We start from the raw sequence: 19849 nt of genomic DNA, 5'->3' as shown, positions 1-19849 counted from the left end.
AAATCGCTAACCTTAAACACCCAGTTGTTCATAAAAGTTGAAGGCAGTATAGTACTATAGTAATAGAGGCAAGTCCAGAATCGCTTAACCGGAATTGATAGCTTGAAAGCATTTAGCGCGGGGCCCTTGAAAGTGCGGGGCGCTACTACGTATGCAGCTACTTTTGCTACTAGGATAATCCGGCACTGGATGCAGTACATTATGGTAACATGGAGCCATGTCGAATCAATCGCTGGTCGCCAAAAAAACGGTGTACAAAACAGGCATTTTCTGGCAATCCCCGAATGTAAACACAGGCACGGAACTACCTTTTATTCATACTGTAGATGTGTTTTTGTGATTTGTTTACCTTCCTCGTACTTGCACTACTATCATGTTTTTGTACTGTTTGTTCTGATAACGTCCTGACCCCGTGCCCCGACTGGACATCTGTGTAAAAATAACTTTATAGCTCATCGGATTCTTCCTGCAGTATAAATATTCTGATGCTGATGTACGTCAGTCCAATGATGCCAAATTAACATCTGTAAATAATAATAATAAATCGCGGTACCGGCGTCTGCTTTGATCCACATTGTTCACCTGAGCCGTGGGCTGTTCGGAATGTACCACTCACTCAGCGGGGGGACGATACTAACAGTTTCGCATGGACTTATACTTTAAAACATTTTAAAAAACAAGACATGGCATTATAAAATCACTGCAACTGTTATTGTACAATGATTAACAAATTACAATTGAAATCAAAGGAATAGGGTAAATTTTTATTTGTAAAATTGTTCAATCATTGGATAGCATCACCCCTGTGGTTTACAATGGTTTCTCTCTCTGTGGGTTTTAGCTACAGGAATCGCGGATAAATTATTGTATTGAATTGTAATTATACTTTAAAATATGTTTTAAATATAAAACACTTATTTGTGTATTCTTGGGTCTTTCCGATTGTAAATTTAGTTTTGGCCAATCAGACCGGAAAGAAAGAGCGTTACTGTGACACTCGCACGAAACTACTAACTTTTATATATAGACTAGTGGGAAGTACCCGGCGTTGCCCGGGAAAAAAAGACACACACACATCGACTTACACACACACAGACATCGACCCACACACGCAAACACATGGACCCACACACACACACACATCGACTCACACACACATACATAAACCCACACACACACACACATCGACCTACACGCACACACATATGGACTCAAAAACACACATCGATTTACACACCAATCCCTGATGATGCTAGATTTGAAGCTTTCGTGACTGCAAGGATTCATATTCTTAGGTTTTTTCGGTAAAGTCACGTAGGTAAAAAATTAAAAGTAAAATAAAAATAAAATAAAAATCATGACGTTTCGGAAGCAACACAAGCTTCCGTCTTCAGGTGGAACAGTCACAGCACGTTAGCTGTATCAAGTGAGCTCACTCCCTTTAAGAGTGTGCTCCTAATCTCAGTTCGTTACCTGTATAACATACACCTGGGAGCCAGACATCTTTCTGATTGAGAGGGGGTCAAATACTTATTTCCCTCATTAAAATGCAAATCAATTTATAACATTTTTGACATGCGTTTTTCTGGATTTTGTTTTTGTTATTTTTTCTCTCACTGTTCAAATAAACCTACCATTAAAATTATAGACTGATCATTTCTTTGTCAGTGGGCAAACGTACACAAACAGCAGGGGATCAAATACTTTTTTTTTCACTGTATACAGCTCAGCGGCCCTTACTTAGGAAAATAGTAATACATAAATCGCCTCATCAATCGGGCCATTGGTAATATGCTACCACCTGATGTTTGGTGATTTGTGAATCATTTATGTCACATGAACAATTACCAAATATATATTTTTTCCATATTTTAAGTGCTGATGTATCTGTCTGCAACCACTGAATTGATTGATCATACATTATCTCAAGTTTTTGATTACATTTCTTTAAGGAAAATCAAATCACAACATTAAATTGTAAGCAGCGAATCATCTCACATCATGTTTAAAGAACAGTATTCTCTTTAATTTTGTTTTTAAAGGCAATTCGGCAAAAGGATGGCCCGCTGCCTGAATCAAGCACACGTTGTTTGGAAAAATGGTTGAAACAAATATCCCTGCTTAAAATGTGGGTATATAAATAAAAAATCGTGTCAAGTGGACAACTTACGCAACTCAAGCGAGATCACCATTGCCCCTTTTTAAATCCTTTATATTAATTTCGCTTGCTTGCTTGCTTGCGCTTACGACCGTGCAAATATTTCGGTCGTTTTTTATTTAAATCCTTTACATTAAGTTAGCTTGCTTGCTTGCGCGCTTACGACCATGCAAATCTTTCGGTCGTTTTTTTACCCACTTCCCATGATCCAATCGAGCTGACATTTTCCACACAGACTCGTTGTGCGTGACAATTAATTTTAGTGAAAATTTTTTTCCTAAATTTTACACTTTTTAGGAACAAAAAATTATATATAATTACCAATTGCTTAATGGTGCCAAGCAATCATCTGACCCATAGGTGGCAGCCATCTCAAGCCAGAGGACGAGAGGACTCTAGCCACCACGCATATAAAGGATTTATAGTGAAAAACTTTGTTTTTACGGGTTAATTTTTCAGGAACATCGTGATGCTCGGTTACGTTGAAGCATTCGATTAAGCCAAGTACAATCTGTCCAGAAACATACTAGCTAATTTTCAACGGGGAAGATAACCGCGTTCTGCAATTGCTCATTACAGAGTTGGAGGCAAGGGACAGGCGAAATGAGGACTATGAAGATTATTGATCTAGTCACGTAATAGCCTAATTACTTTGTGCATTTTCTCCTAAAATTGCCACAACATCAAGTGCGTACTGCCGGTGCTATGGTTGGATCTCTGAGCCTTGAGACACCTGTCCACTTGATCACCTTGTGACGTCAAAGTTTCATAGAAAGCAATCAACAAGAGACCAATTACTCAACCCAATACAAAATAATATGACCGTACAAAACCAGTCTCAATCGCTAACATTCAAAGTGTCTCTAAAGCCATGCGTCGCCAACATCTACTTGCTAAGACCACTTGAATGAAATTAGCCAGACGTTATTAAAAAAAAACATTCAAGGGAATTACATTCGCATTCAACTTCAGTAAACAAAATCAGCATGCGTGGCTGTTTAAAAAATCGGTATAAACATAACAATTACTTGTGTTTTTTAGAGGCTGCCATTTCTTTGCTTACAGTGGCGTTACGATGTTTGGCCCTACAGAGCCAGCGACAGCAGATCGTGATGAGCGCAGTCAACACGCTTGTCACCAGGACTATGGCTGCCAGCAGAAACGCCGCCACATCAAACCCGGCCTCCTGGTACCAGGTGAGGTGGTGAGCCGCCACTCGCAGGTGCTCCGCACCGTGCCGCATCACAAACTCCACCCAGAACACTGCCCTGTCCATGGGCTTCTGCGGCTGGTCGTGGTACAGACGCGAGAGAAGTGACGCCTTCTCCTTGTAGCTGCTAAGAAAATCAGACACGGCAAAGGCTGCACCATCATCCAATTCGCATGACTGTTAAGACCCACCAACGACTGCTATCACACCGTGACCACCACTGCAATCACTTTGGGCAAGGAGTCCCCTGTCTTAGGTTAAACTAATGGGCTATTCTAGACCCTAATTGCACGTGACGGCTTTCGTGCATGCTTTGAGTTTCTGCTAATCAATTTTAATTACATTTCGTTGACTAGTTTAAAGAAAATGATGTTTAAGAATGAACTAATGCACCTTTCATTGGCTCCTCAGAGCTCTCTCCAGCCCATTAATTTACGTCGACTGCGCTTCATCATCGTTGGAATGTGTTCGTACCCACGCCAGAAATGTCTACTCGTCAATACTGATAGGAACCACCTGGTTCCACCAGCCCACAGGGGATTATTGTGTCCGTCCGTCCGTCGTGCATCCAAAAATGGAAGGGGTGGGGCTGGGAGGAGAGGGGAGGGTGGGGAGGGGCTGGGTGGGGAGGGTGGGGAGGGGCTGGGTGGGGCTGGGTGGGGGGTGGGAGGGGTGGGGCTCGGTGGGGAGGGGCTGGTCACCCCGTGGTTCCCTTATAAAATTCAACGTTTAACCTACTCACGCCGGCTAGTGCCCGCCCTCACAGTCGGGCATATTTGCGGAATACACCACGCCGCCGTTGACCCTGACCATTGACCGAGCAACCCAACGTTCCTACCAGCTCCCTCCGCAGGAATGTGTTATATCAATTCGTGCACCACTTATATTACGGAGCACAAAGAGAGATTAATAGTACACGTCGCACGGCCTACTGACTCTCAGTATGTCGAGCGCAATGTTCATTCACAAAGAGTCGAAATGCAATGCAACGTCGCCTCAAGACGCTGCTCATATTCATCCCCCGTATCTGTAAACTTTGGCAATGTTATGGCCGTTTCTTTAATTGCTGGAATGATCGCAATGCACTCTTTTTCGTGGTGGCGAGGAGGGATGTAATTGCAGTCCCCCCTCAACAAGGGGTGTATGGGGGGGGCTGTATTCAGAGGAAGCTCCTTCGGGTATTTGTTTAGAGAGGCATCAGCTCAAGTCAGTTATTCAGCCCACCAACGATGACGTGATTTCTCACGATCCGAGGTCATGATACAATGCAAGAAGGAATAACACGAAAAAATGTGTCATTGTCTCTTCCATCCCATTGCTACAGTATTCTCACTTTTTTGTCTCCATCGGTACAGATACTTTGCCCTCTATAAGCCTGAATGTATAAATTATTGTCAATAATTAAATCAATGATTACACTCACGATCCAATGGTGTATTTCGAGCATAATAAATGATTAAATTAACGCATTACCACTTGACAGCATGCATTGTGACATTTACCCGAGACAATAAAGAAATATTCTTTGTGAATGCCATCAAAGTGCCATGTTTTATATCTTAAAACTCTCTACCATGATTTTTGGTAAACATTTATATACGATAATTGTTTTTTTACCCTTTTATCTGGCAACAAAACTGACACCTTTTTTTTTTACAAGGAGTCATGTTTGCATAGACCACAATACCTGCAGTCATAATGCAAACAAAAAACATAACTCTGATAATGTATGCACTGTCCTTGAAGTTGATTGGTCCACACCCGAGACAGCTTTTCTTAGAGCCTAGTCTCACATGGTGTTGGACCAGATGACGCCTAAAGGCGCACATCTCAAAGACAATGCACCATCAGAGTATTAGAGCTCGGGGTAAGCATTTACACCATTGGAACCTCCTTTGCCAGTAGCAAAATATGATAATTGTTTTTTTACCCTTTTATCTGGCAACTAAACTGACACCTTTTTTACATAAAATGTTATCATATTTTTACTGGCAAATGAGGTTCCAATGGTGTAAACATTATATACGTCAATGAAATAAACACTAAAAGCAGTTCCATAGAAATTAGTCTTCAATCTGGATTTAAAAGTGCATTGCTCCAGTGGCTTCCTAATATTGGAAGAAAGAGCATTCCAAATGACCGCAGAAGCGCATCTGAAAGCGCGCGATGCAGTGATGATCTTTGTTCAATGGCTCGAGCGGAAATCTTACAAAATTAAACTCATAATCAAATTGCAAAAGCCACAAAGTAAGATAGTTTGGCATGGCAGAGTGCGATGAGACTGCACGCCTTTCCTACACAAGCTCCCACCGGTGCGATATTATCAGCCAATTGCTTGAGACGCAGCGCCCCACCACCGTACTTCTTGTGGGTGGCGATTGTGGAGATGGACGAGGCGAGAGAGCCAGCGTCGAGGGAGTGAATGTTGAGCACCAGTGCTGCACCCTTGCTTTGCATGCGGGCCATGTTTTCGAACTGGTCCCCGAAGAGTGGCAGGCCGAGCATGGGGACGCCATAGCAGATGGCCTCGTAGATGCCGTGCGATCCCCCGTGCGTCACGAATACACGAGTCTTGGCGTGAGCTGCCGTCCACCGGCACCATTACAGCCAGACAGGGACACAACGCATACTCGGATGTTCTTTTGAACACTTTGTTCAATAAACTATAATTTGAAACTATAAACTGTTTTCATCAGTTTAACACGTAGGCTTTCGCGACCAATATTATTCATAATATAGGTTTTTGGGTCAGATCGCGTTATTTATAAATGTGTCGTAACCCTCCACCATCCGACACGGCCAAACAGTAAAAAATGGGTCACGTTTTTTCAAAGGACAAAATAATTCACTTCTTTAGCACACCGGTGTGTTGAAGAGATAATCAACAGCATTTTAAAATTTGAGTACGACGTTCGCTGGTAATTACAATCAGCTTCATCGGGCAAGAATGGTGAAGCTCTCCTGTTGCTCCCGGTCTTAAATAGAGCAGCAGCAGGGTGACGTCATCATTTAATTCAATCTGGAGCAATGATTCGATGTAAGGCCCACTGAGCTATATAGCCCTTTTCCAGAAGCGACCTGGCCACAAATAATAGCTCAACTAAGTGGCTTATCATATGGAAATGTATAGCAGCCAAATACTCTAAACGCATGTGTTTAATTGTAAAGTGATAAACCAGAGGAAACTCCACGCGACCACTGGGAGAACATACAAATTTCAAATATCCAAACGCCAAATATACAGGCATGAGGGTTGAGATCGAACCCACGACCTCCTGCATACCAGGCGAGGTAGTTCATATCACTGAGCGATACATAGCTTTGGAACTGGAACATAAAGTGGCTTTGGTCAAATATGAATGATTTGAGATGTTGTACAAGCATGTTTTTCTCAGTTTGTGATGGCACGTTAGCTGAATAATAATTCTCAGCCATAACCATATCTGACGTTCGGACCAGATGCCCTGAGCTATAGGCAGAGGATTAGTAACAGTCTCATGCCGTTCACATGGCCAGGGCATGACGAGTTTATACGACTGTGTATTTTACTAAGGTAGATTTTTTTGTTCGTGCAAAAAACTGCACGTAAAGCTAAATAAGAGTAATACTATTTTACCAATTCAAGAAACCCAATTCGAAACGGAAGCTAAAAAAAATGTTTACTTATATGTGGTGGGCTACAAGGATGTGTGTTTGAGAAACCGTAGTCTTGATGAAAAGCTGGAGTAACAGAGCATATTCGTAGGTTTTTTTCGGTAAAGTCACGTAGGTAAAACATCAAAATTAATGGAAATAAAAAAAAATAAAATAAAAATCACGACGTTTCGGAGGCAACACAAGTCTCCGTCATCAGGTGGGACCGTCACAGCCGAATTATGCAGCTTGATGCAGCTAATTCGGCTGTGACGGTCCCACCTGATGACGGAGACTTGTGTTGCCTCCGAAACGTCGTGAGTTTTTGTTTTATTTTATTTTATTTTCATTAATTTTGATGTTTTACCAACGTGACTTTACCGAAAAAACCTAAGAATATGATTCCTTGCAGTCACGAAAGCTTCAAATCTAGAAGTAACAGAGCAGTTGGTGCACATGCTGGGGGCTCGTGCTATCAGTTCTATGATGTCTACATGCTATAGTTTACGTTATCATGTGAGAATAACTACATGATATAATCCATGATATAACAGTGGCTAGCAAAACTTGATCACCCATATATACACCACCCATGCTAGCCCAATTGGAAGACTTTAAACCCCACATTCTGATTTCTAGAGTGTAATTATCTCTTAAGAACTGAACATTTCACTTTGTTATACACTCAATGCTGCTCCACTCTGGACAGTGAGGATGAGCTAAGGGGGTGGCCAGAACCAGTTCAGATGCTACTCACCTCCGATTAGCGCGGCTGGCTACGTACGGTGTGAAAGAAGTTCAACAAACATACGTACATACATACACACACCACTGATATTAGCCAGGGATGGGAATTAAACTCAGGTCATTGTGCAGTACACAAACCACCCCACGGTAAATGTTACATCTTCCACATGTTTTGTTTAGAGCACGCTTATATTAAAATATGCACAGGCATTGGAGCTGCAGAGACCTCTGAACCTTGGGGTGGCTCTGTGCCCCCTACCGTATTCTCCACAATTCATCACATGAACTGTGATTTGGATTTGTGACAACCAAGTCGCTCCTAGAGGGGTTCCACTATGTCACATTTTTCGCTGGTCCGATAATACCTTAATTAGGTTATCACACAGCGTGTGAAACAGCGATCAGGGCAAGGCTATTCAGTGTCAACATCAGGTGGGACGATAATACTGTAAAGTGAACGGATGACCTCTAACTAGTTGCTCAACTACATGTGTTGTATAATGGGACCTCCTTTGCCAATACCAAAATATGAGAATAGGGTTTCCCATTTTTTCTGCCAACAAAACAGGTGTTGAGATGTTAAAACACCAAACTTAAACCTTTTACAAGGTGTGGACCAATCAGTTTCAAAGACAATGCATATATTATCAGAGTATGTTTTTTTTGCACTCTGACCACAAGTATGATTCCTTGTAAAAGGTTTCAGTTTGGTGTTTTAACATCTCAACACCTATTTTTTTTTGCCAGAAAAAAGGGGGAAAACTATTCTCATATCTGTGTTGGACACAACTACAATTTGCTCCCTGGATTCCAGATGTCCAGAGACACTTTTAGGGCTTGCTTGAAAATGAGTTGATGCTGTTTAATAAATAAATAAAATATGCACTTTTAAAAATGCTGATTATAATTGTAGGTATTACCACACGCACCTAAGAGGTCCCTCTGTGGTAACCAGGGCATCACTTTTGTGTTGTTTGAGAGATTTTCGACGGTTGGTCCTTCATAGCGCCATATAACCTTTGGAGTAAAACACAAACGAATCAGCAGAGTTTTCACCAGCAATCAATGCTCTAGATATCGTATCACACAAGCTAATTCTATATATACTGTAATCACCTTCCATGGTACGACACAATGTAAGTAATGGGTGTGGGGAGCTGTGCCCTTGCAGTATGCTAGCCCACTGTGAAAAGTCAAAGGGCCCAACTGCATTCAATGTGCGTGTGTATTAAAATAATTGCATACTGACGAGCTTGTTTCATTACTCCAAGGGAAAGTAAAGAATATTGGTGAGAATATAGAAAAAAAACATTGATGTCTGCTGGTTATATTGACATTTTCAGTCCATATGCACTCTCTAGGCTATGCATAATCAGTTTGTTGTTCTTCCCCCGCACCTTCGATTAGCACGGTTGGCTACGTACGGTGCAAAATAAATTCAACATACATTCAACCATACAATGATGGGACATGTGGGAACACTGTGGTGTTGGATTGCTCTGCATCTTTGATCCAGATGTAATGTCAGCAAAAATACCCATGCGGGATTTGGCCAGTGGGAATTAACGTTTAACAGTCTAGCAAACAAGTAAAGTGCATGACAGTCTTTTAAGGTAAGCCAACGCCCCCAGATTTAAGTATTGTCTGATAAGGCAAGATACAAATATATAACAACTAAAAAATAATAGTTCAATTTAAAAGTTACCTAGTAACTTAGTGATGTATAAAATCCAGTGTTTAAAAGTAGGATACAGAGTACACAGCTCATTGTAAATGATTGTCAGATTTAATTGTAAATGAGGCAATAATGCAATGTCTCGTACAATGACTGCACATATTGTCTCGGGAATTAATCACATGAGGAGCAATGCCTTGGATATCCAACAGTGCCATTGTAAAACTGACGTGGCCACAAAGTAAATCTGCAGCAGTGTGAATATTTAAATTAATGTTTCAATATCACGCGAACAAAATTGAAGCAATATGTAACTGGATTGTTTGGTCATTTGGATTAAGCTCTGTTGTCAGCGACCATGGAGAAACCTCGATTTAAAGCTTTCGTGACTGCAGGGATTCATCTTCTTGGTTCTTTCGGTAAAGTCACGTAGAAGGGAAATAATAAAATAATAATAATAAAACATAATAAAATAATTGTCACGACGTTTCGGCCACAACGCAAGCAGCCGTCCTTCACCTGAGGACGGCTGCTTGCGTTGTGGCCGAAACGTCGTGATAAATATTATATTATGTTGTATTTTTATTATTTTATTATTTCCCTTCTACGTGACTTTACCGAAAGAACCAAGAAGACATGGAGAAACCTGTTCTCTGGGACCTTCCACAAGTATTATTATCGCGCGCAAGGCCTTGCCAAGCCAAGCGACACCTGCCACTTCATCAGCAGCGTGGAGGGCCATAAACGCATAAACCACCATCGAGTCCAGTCAGAGGGCAATCGTTGACAATGTGCGACACGGTCAGTCACTGACGACATGCACAGAGTGGGTTGTGGTCACGCTGGTCCCAGCTGTGGAGGTTGGCTGCTGAGAAAGGCCCATGACGTGGCGAGTTGATGCCAGGAAGACGAATGGTGAGGATGAGGGATGAGAAAGTGGTTCTTGATACCTTTCACTATGCAAGGAGGGTCGCTTCTTGCATTGTGAAGCCAGCTGGACGTCACTTTGATTCATATTCATTTCCTCAACTCAATGGCTGGATATAAATAAATACTAACACACTGGGTCCAATGACAATTACTCTCAGGTTGGCCCTCACATAGCAGGGCTTCGACTTTTACTTGTGTTTTGCATCAACACGTATGTATGATATGTAACTCTTAAAAGCTATATATATATTTACAGCCCATGTGAGATCCATTTATGTCACCTTCTTCCAGCAGCAATCAATTAAAACATAACTGACATAACCCTTGGTTATACCTTGTGCAATCATGTAACATGTATTTTGTCAAAGTAGAGTTGGATTCATATTTTGGAAGCCGTGGGAGAGGACCACATATTAATTCAGCCATCTGCATGTGATGCGTAATTTCCTTATTACCTTTTGTGGGATTCTGCCCAGGCCCTCTGCAAGAATGTTTGCTATTCTATAAGGAATGGCTGACACCAAGGATCCAAATGACACCACCACCACACCATGCTCCCCAGAACTCTGCACAAACTCTTCCAAATCCTGCAAAAGAAAAAAACACACACATGCATTAAATAGGCGTTTTATATTTGTCACAGTGTCTAATTATATTCTCTAGTATGTAAACATATAATAAAAACAAGTTGTCTTTTGTACTCCTGTCATTTAAATACAATTTAGCTGTCCTTAGCAAGAAATTATATATTTGTAGATTTATTTCCCCAGAAATTAAACTCTGCCAACTGTATCCCAACTTACTTCCATTATATGAATAGTATCCATATGAGCAGAGCATGTCACAAACCTAATACTTAATTGTATTATACTGAAGACAACGATGTTTTCAGTTTATCTATGTGTAGTGCTGAACTTTACGCGGACAACTTCTTCTTTTTCCGTCGTCAATTTATTTTATCAAATTCAGCACATTCCGCTACCCAGACTCCAGCGTGTTCTCTGCTCGCTCGCCGTGCTCCGCTGGCCTCGCTCGCTCTGTTCCCTCCCTCTCTCTCTCCGTCTCTTTCTCCCCCGACTCTCCTCTCTGCTTCGCCCGTCTCGGCTTCGATCGTCTTGCTCTCCCTCGGCTTTTCCGTCTCACTCCGACTGTCTCTCTCTCGTCTCCGCCTCACTCCAACCATCGCTCTCTCTCGGCTTCTCCGTCTCACTCTGACTGCCTCTCTCTTCGTTCCCATTCCACTGCTAGTATATCCTTCCTCTCGTCTCCTCTTCTTCTCCTGCTCCACCGCTACCCTATTCTACCTCTCATATCTTCTTCATCTCCCTCTCTACTGCTAACCTATTCTTCTTCTGCTCCGACCGTCTCAGTCCAGCTCCCAGCACAACTCCCCGTCTCACTCTCATGCTCCCGTATTTACTTTATTTATCCCCGTCCCTATTAATTTCCAATTAATTACCCGGCGTCCCCCCCCCCCCCGACGCCCCGTGCCCGCGGCCCTTGCTGCCACCTGCTCCCATCCCCAGACTTACTGGCGCCACCTCGTCCCTGACAACAACAACTGGCCAATCACTGCTCTGCATCCCATAATTACCTAACGAGCCGTCTCCGTCCGGCCGTCGTGCCCCAGCAACACCTGCTTGTCCTGATACGACCCCACTGTCCACAACCCACACGTGTTTACAATTTCCCCCCTTGGCGCGCGTTAAACCACTACATGTGTGTAAGCGTGAATATAAGAGCAAATTATTCGTGCAGGTAAAGAGTGAAAGAAAAAAATACCTGTGGAAGAGGTTTAGCTTCACCAGATGTCATACCTCCGACATTCACCATGTTGGGCATAGTCGGGCGGGGATAGTCAAGGACAAAATCTGTCCGGTGCAGCCAGATGGAAGCATTGCTAAGCAGCTCCATGGCTGTGACGTCCCGGCCCAGGTGGCGCCTGGCCAGCTCATCAAAGCGTTTCAGAAGGAAGTCAATACACAGGTGATCCTGCTTTAAACCCATAAACATGTTGGTGACCCGCTCAGTGAAACTCATGTAATCTGTGAAGCCTGACATACTTTGGGGAACGTACGATGATGGTGCTGGGCAGTGGGCAGCTTTTAAGTCGATATTGCATGGAATACCACGCATTAGAAATATTGACCGGAGCCCCAGTGCATCAGCTAAAATTGCTCCACATGGATCCATGGGGTCAGCGAGAAGAACCTCAAAGTTATAGGTTCGAAGTCGCTGCATCACAGCAACATTGCCAAGTAAGCTATCACACATTACGGCAAACTTCTTGTTGATAATCTTCAAGCTCCTAAAGGTGAATTCTGAAACGCCATCTGTTTCTTTAAATACCATTTCTCGTAAAAACGTGTCTAACATGTTATGTTTATCAACAAAGGGCACAGGGAAGGTCTCCGAGTCTAGCCCAGGCGTCTCCCCCACCATTAGATTACCTGTCGCGGGCAATGCCACGACCACTCGGTGACCACGCCGAGACAAGGCGAGGGACAGATCACGTAGGCTCATCCAGTGGCTGCCATCAGTTGGGTACACCAGCATGCCACCCACAGCACGGTCACCGTCAGATTTCTCCTGGCCCACGGCCATGTGCATGAAGACGAGGGTTTGAGCAAAGCTGAAACACCACCGCATGGCCTGGCAAAAACAATACACAATTGATCGAAATACGGTCGTGGTTTAGCTATTATCTTTTTTGTATTTTTCATTGGTTAATATTTAAGGTAGAAATTGTGATAACTCTAAAGACTAGAGATAGGATGAAGCCAAATTTGGATTAAAATTAGATTTGCTGTGGCACTTTTCTCGGAGTTGATAAATCCAAATCTGTATTCAAAATTGTATGCATTTTTGGCCAGAGATGTGCAGCCTGTAAATTGAGTGTGTTTAAGTGTAAATCTGTGGTACACTGTTACATCTAAACACGAGGCAATCACACACACACACTACATATTGGTATACTATATGGAGACACGAAACAAAAGGTTTACAAGTTAAGGAGTACAGAAAATAGTATATATACTGTTGTGTAAGTTCTTGGGAAAAATTGGTAGTGAATGTTTCTTTCATTAACAATTTACGTAATGTTTCTCAAAAAACGATTTGGAACTGGATTGCTATGTGGCAATTTTGCATTTTATCACCTACGGACAATAGTTTATCTTATATTGGTCTCTTTCTGTCCTTATAACGAGACAGCTTGCGCAAGATTGAGTTGTTGGACGTTTATATATATGCTATATGGATGACATATTGTATAACTATGTAAAATATTAACTTAAACAACAGACAAAAATTTTAACGGCTCCCTAATTTATACATACAAAAATCAGCATTGTAAGTTTTTTCCTTTTTTCCAGAATTTTATGCATTTACAAATGTAAACTGACCATCTGTGGTAAAATAACAGATGTTGGCAACATAATAAATGAATCAGAACTCTTTGGCTCTTTCGGTAAAGTCACGTAGGTAGAAAAAATAACAAATCACGACGTTTCGATCGCAGGTGACAACAACAACAACTTCAGGTGAAGACGGTCGCTTGTTGTTGCGATCGAAACGTCGTGATCTATTATTTTTTCTACCTACGTGACTTTACCGAAAGAACCAAAGAGTATGGATTCCTGCAGTCACGAAAGCTTCAAATCAAGATTGAATGAATAAAAGTTAATGTTTAGTTTAAAATGAAGCGATGTGTACTAACATGACATGTCCGAACCAAGCATTACGAAATATTCATTATGGATGTTATGGTTTGTCATTTGGCAGTTATTTTTTACTTTCTGCGTGTCGTTGAAGCTGATACGAGTTATCACATTAGATTCCTACATTATATAAACAAATGATAATTAACATATTCCAAGTTATGTTCTCTGCAAATACGAATACAAGTTTGTGCATTGTCATTTCGTTTACTTTTTGCACTTTCTAAAATTCCATTGATAAAGATTTGTGTTCATCTGATTCAGTTAAGGATTCAAAAGCTCAGAAGAAAATTCAGATCTGATTTATTCGGCTATGATGGATTTGTTAAAAGACAACTGAATATATGTACGAGAGAACGGCATGTCTTATCGTGAAACAGTTCACATTATATTTTTAGGTATTCAAAGTATGTTTTTTTGTTCAAATTTCCAAAATATAGTATCCATTGCAGTTTTACTAATTTATTCTGTAAAATGTAACATATCGTGAAGGCATATTGTTTGCAACATACATTTTAAATGGGATATCTTAAAACAATTTAGACATTCATGAAGTGCAGAGGATGAAGGCCATTGGTGTTACACGTGACCTTCGTTAATGCAGTTGGGTATTGTGCAAGAATCTCAAAAAAGACGAGTCATGCCATGTTGCCAGCTTTTATCTGGCGTAACCTTGGCGAAATCCTTATATGTTTTTGCAAGAGCCACATTTCCAATTGTAGTCTGCCTTTTCCACCATGACAAAAGAATATATTTTCCCAAAGAGTTTCATGCTGATTTTGATATCGGCATCATGTCGTCAGGTGAAGAGTACATTCGGAGATCTTACGGAGAAATGCAAGCTTTTGTTAGAGAATGGCCTGCAGAAGCAAATATCACAGAGCTACCCCTGAGATATGCATACGAGCGTAATGTTAATCACATGACAGTCTAACCGATATTTTAATTCTCAGTGCTGGAATTTGGTCAAATAACATGCTGAATCTAATTCAGACCATCAACTACAGTAACTGCAATGGAGACGCTGGTCCGCGGATAATGACATGTAGTCAAACAGCGAATTTCTAGCACTTGTACGTACTGTTGGAACAGCAACTTAAAGAGTGCAAAGATACATCTTAACGGCCTATATACTGTATGGTACTGGTTAGTAAATCCAATGCAATGGTATGGACACCTATTAACAAAAACAGTGTATAAATTATGTGCAATAATCTCGATGAACTTGAAAATGAAAAATTCTTGCAGCCGAGCCAATCAAAACAATTATCAGGAAGACCCAACTTGAGAAAGTGCCTTCATCTAAGAAAAACCACACGGATTTATAACTGCTATTAAGCAATCATAACAAAACGGCTTACAACAAAAAATAACCCATTTTAACATTCCAACAATGTTAAACTCCCCACAAAAACTACATTTTAGATATCTGTCATAGATTAAACAGGTGATGGGTCCTCACCAGTTTAATAACTGAATGTTATTGTTGGTTATAAACAATATATATCCAACAACAACGCAGCGTTAAACCAGGCACTTGGCTTAAATATTCTAAAAATACTTTCCGTACTTACTGCTCAATCTTTTTTTCTGAAGTAACTTAGATGCTCGGACGAGGCAGCAGATCTTGATTTAGGGGACACTGCTTTGCATAAATTGTGCTCATTCGGAAGCAGAGAAGGCAATCGTCCAATTAAGAGGAGCGTGGCAGAAATGTTATAAACTTTCAAGACACCACGAATGCAGCTACGCTGTGAACACTGCGAAACGTTGAAACACGTTACACAGCGCACCGTTCCGTGGGTGTGCTCCCTTTGGTTAACAAACAAGAAACGCTGGACTTTGACTTGATAAAAAAAAGTCTACTTTCTAACCAGTTGAATTGCGCAACACTCTACAAGCTTGAAATTATTTTCCAATAAGAAGTGAGGGTGTAAATAAATCAGTACTACCTATTCATTGGCCTGGTCAGCTTTTCTAGACACATTTGTTTAAATTATAATAAGCTATTTGTCTTTCAAATATATCCCTCTACATACAACATTAAGTTTCTTTTTTGCAAATTCGATCAGCCATAAGTCCTCATGGGAGTGCATAATTTCAACATACTTGTCTATAATAAATAACAAACTATGTTTTATCCACACTTATTTCGTGAATAGAAAGCAAAATATTCTATTGAGAACTCGGAGGCACGGAGCCAGAACTCCAGGAGTCCTTCATACGCCGGCATGAACATGAGAGAGCCTTGAGCCGTCTCTTGAGGATGAGTAGTGCTTGGATGCTGTTGCTGCGTGTGTGCAGTGGGAAAGAGGTCCAAATGGCTGATAGTGCAGCTACGGAGAAACGTCGCTTAGCCAAAACAGTCCCTGGTTCTGGGTATGAAAGGGAGTCCACACGAGTCGTCCTGCTAAGGGAACATTATTGTTCCATCAACATCGACAAGAACATTTATTGGGCACCAACACTGTTGTTGACGACAAGTCATTTCTTTCCCGGAGCCCTCCGGCTTTGTTTTCGATCCCATTATATAACCTTCTCTTCTTCTTCCGTGCCAATCTGTGTTTCTCTCCCATTCCTCATTTCCCCCACCTTTCCTTGCCAGTGCCATTCTTCAGTTATTTCTCTCGGGGTGGACCCTTATTATTTTCATGACCCCTACACTCAATCCTGACCGTGTCCCCGAACAAACTCTATGAGTGTAATAAATAAGTTGTTAGATGTACCCCGTAGGACGCGTAGGTTTGCTGTGGTGGTTTCAGTGAGAAGGGTGGAGAGGTGTGGCAGGAGACCTTAAAAAAGAGATTGATGGCACCGGATAGCAATTTTTGTACTGGGTCCCTTATTTGATCGGTATCCAGTGCAAGCTAATTTAGCATAGCCATGGAAGCCTTATGACGACACCTAATGTTGAGGTTGGTGAGTGACAGGTCGTTTTGAAACCGCTGTAGTTTAAGGTGCTTTGCTGGAATTTGAGAAAGGATGGCCTTATAATAATCAACATCTGGCAGTTTAACACGTAGGCTTTTGGGACCTATATCATCCATAATACAGTTTTTTTTTGGGTTAGATCACGTAAATATAAATGTATCGTTAAACCCACCACCACCCGACACAGCCAATTAGTAAGGGTTGTCACGTAAACAACATTCCAATTCGTTACTAGTGTAGTGGTGATAACTACTCGCTTCTTCGCACGCTGTGAGAGAGCGGATTGTAAACACGGTTTTCCCGCTCGATCAAACGGTCAGGGTCAAATGGGGTAAGGTAGGATCCAAACGCCAGATTGGGAAGGACCAATCGGAGGGTTCCACAAGGTGGCCGGGGATTGGACAACCCGGCCACGAACCAGTATCAAAGCCAGAGCGCTGAGAGCTCTTGGCCAGCTCTGCTACATGAAGATCCAAGTCGGCCGAAGACAGCTAGGACCCTGGACCAAGCATTCCAGCCCTTATCAGGGCTAGGGTCAGTGTAACCAGTGGTCGGGGGAGATTAGGTCCTGGATAGGCAGGACCCTGGCTCCCAGCCTTCCCGCCCTTGTGAGGGCGAAGGTCCTGAGCGACCAGAGGTCGGGGACCCACTGGGCCAGCGGTGGGTCAGTGTACCTCCTTAGGATAAGAGATAAGCGTGAGTGTTGAGCTGTGTAAGGTACATTGTTTTGGAAGCAACACTATTTATTCAATAAATCAACATAACATAACACAACCTTCACTTGTGTGTTGAATGCTCATCTAGCCACGCTACAGCAGAACTAGACACGGTTCGCTATTCCGGCTCGGACCACAAGCTAGGTCCCGGACCGCGTGGCTAGAGGCTTCTCTTTTACCCTACGTGGATCTTCATCACCAGCAACACGAAGAACCCCGAGCCCCTCATGGGGCCCTCGGTATGTCGGCCTGGGCTGGGGCTGGCTCCACCCCGTGCCCTGCCCACCTTTTAGGTCTCTCGAGCTCTTTCCCGAAGGCTCCCCGAGAACTCTTCTATACCACATGACCACCCAGCGGCCCCACCGGTGGCCCCCCTCCAACATCATCCGGTCACGTGTCGGCAGGTCAACCAGCGTATCATGCCCCAATGTAACCCTGGCTGGCTGACACTCCCTCTCGCTCCCTCACCGGGAGCCTGCATCGCACACTGTACGTGGTGCCTCCGCGCTGACCAGCGTTCACCCAAGCCCCACTAGGGCTGGTACTATGCCCAGCAAGCGGGCTACACATAATGCCAACATTATCCGCCATGGCTTTGTAAGCCCGGCACCACACAGTGACAATCACAGTCACTATACTAGTACAGCACATCGGTGTGTTGGAGAGTAAATTCACAACATTTACAATCTGAGTACGACGTTGCGCCAGTAATTACAACCAGCATCATCAGGCGACAGCCAGATTTGTGGAGAAATTCTCCTGTTTCATTTGGCAGTTCACAAGTTCAAGCAAGCCTGACTGCTGATAAGACACTGTCTGTCAAAACTGGTCCAGAGTTTGCCTGCATTGAACCAATGCGGCTGAAATTATGAACTGCCAAAATGGCTGATGTAATGTGTTCAAAGTATTTTTGGTTATGTTTTATGAAGATGCACAGATGTATGAAAATGTATTGTTTACTTATTTATTGTGATGCATATATTCTGCACAATGACGCTAATTATGATATCTACACTTGAACACATATAAATATAATTGTTTTAGATATGTTGGAGAAAGTTGAGTGATATAATGCGTTTTTTCCTCCCTGTTTCGCCAATCCAATTTTCAAAAAAACATTTTTTTATCTTGACATAAATAACTTTGGTAAAAGTGTTCCACCCTAACTCCCCTTTTAATATACACAGTTATTTCAATACTTGTCATGTTTGATTTGGAATACATTAAAATGGATGACTATACACCACGTTATCCTAAAAATATTCTGGATACTACAACCTCGGTCATGGGTAATATTATATAATCATGTTTATTTTCATATCGTGTGGTTCATGCAAATGGAATCTCACAGCGCTGATGAACTAGTGAAGCTGAAGGCAGCCAGATGGTGCGCCGACCCTAACAATTGCCCAATCTCTGGAGTCCTCTCTATATTAACATGTTTTCAGATAATTACTGAGCCTTTATATAATTGGGAGGGAACTGGAGCACCTGGAGAAAACCTACACGTGGAGGGTGCAACACTATCCCAGACGGAAGGGACAGATGAAATTAATCTGCACTTTGCCCGTACCGCCTTCTCATGGCAAGCCAAGAAACGGCAGGCACCTAAACGCCAATGGAAAGGGAGTTTCACAAACATCTGTGTGACCCACCAACCCTCCCCTGCACAGTGAATTACAGGCAGACGCCACCACAGCCCAGCTAATTATTCCCACCATAAATTGTCTGGTGGCAATGTTTTTAAAAGGGCCTGTTTGTGTACTATATAAAAAAAATGTATCATATTCATTCCATAAGAATATGAAAATTTTCTCCAAACAGATATATGACTATTAAAAGAGAATTAAGTCTCCCGTCTGATGATGCCGACTAATTTGTCAAATCTCACCCATGTTTCGACAAAGTTTCAACATAATATTCGAGAAGGAAACGCTTTTCTGTTCATAGTGTGCTGAATAAATGTAAAACTGTGGTGTAACAGTAATTCAAATTGACTGAAGTGAACACGTTTAGCCGACGCGTGCCTTTTGTTATAGTTTCCTGTGCTGCAAGCTAATTTATTTTATAATTAAGCATGTTATTCAACTACTCATATTAAAGCTTAGTTAATCGGATGGAATAATTTTC

The 19849-nt window shown here is 42.1% G+C and overlaps 1 protein-coding gene across 2 annotated transcripts; it reads right to left on the bottom strand.

Annotated features, from left to right (window-relative positions):
• Positions 1-743: 743 nt before the first annotated feature.
• Positions 744-15990, bottom strand: LOC144720426 (UDP-glucuronosyltransferase 1A5-like). 2 transcript variants are annotated; one of them, XM_078597222.1, is made up of 6 exons: positions 15647-15990; positions 12136-13005; positions 10809-10940; positions 8678-8765; positions 5731-5950; positions 744-3492 (listed from the first exon to the last, which is right to left on the bottom strand). In XM_078597222.1, the coding sequence occupies exons 2-6, from the start codon at positions 13000-13002 to the stop codon at positions 3183-3185; spliced, it is 1617 nt and encodes a 538-aa protein (XP_078453348.1). In that variant the 5' UTR covers positions 13003-13005; positions 15647-15990; the 3' UTR covers positions 744-3182. The 2 variants fall into 2 exon arrangements, with proteins under 2 accessions (XP_078453348.1, XP_078453339.1); XM_078597213.1 differs by having other exon boundaries at positions 744-3495; positions 15647-15988.
• Positions 15991-19849: the final 3859 nt, after the last annotated feature.

This window comes from Lampetra planeri, chromosome 1 (genome assembly GCF_965212315.1).
Source record: "Lampetra planeri chromosome 1, kcLamPlan1.2.h2, whole genome shotgun sequence".
Taxonomy (NCBI): Eukaryota; Metazoa; Chordata; class Hyperoartia; order Petromyzontiformes; family Petromyzontidae; genus Lampetra; species Lampetra planeri.
Note: the sequence above shows the minus strand (reverse complement) of the source record. Positions and strands in the feature narration are given on the sequence as shown.

What these genes read in the sequence shown, in the direction of transcription:
- LOC144720426 (XM_078597213.1), bottom strand. Translation starts at nt 13,002, where the DNA reads ATGCGGTGGTGTTTCAGCTTTGCTCAAACCCTCGTCTTCATGCACATG. An exon ending in TGGGCAGAATCCCACAAAAG is followed by an intron (nt 8,766 to 10,808) that starts GTAATAAGGAAA and finishes TTTACTCCAAAG; the next exon opens with GTTATATGGCGCTATGAAGG. An exon ending in ACCACAGAGGGACCTCTTAG is followed by an intron (nt 5,951 to 8,677) that starts GTGCGTGTGGTA and finishes GGTGGACGGCAG; the next exon opens with CTCACGCCAAGACTCGTGTA.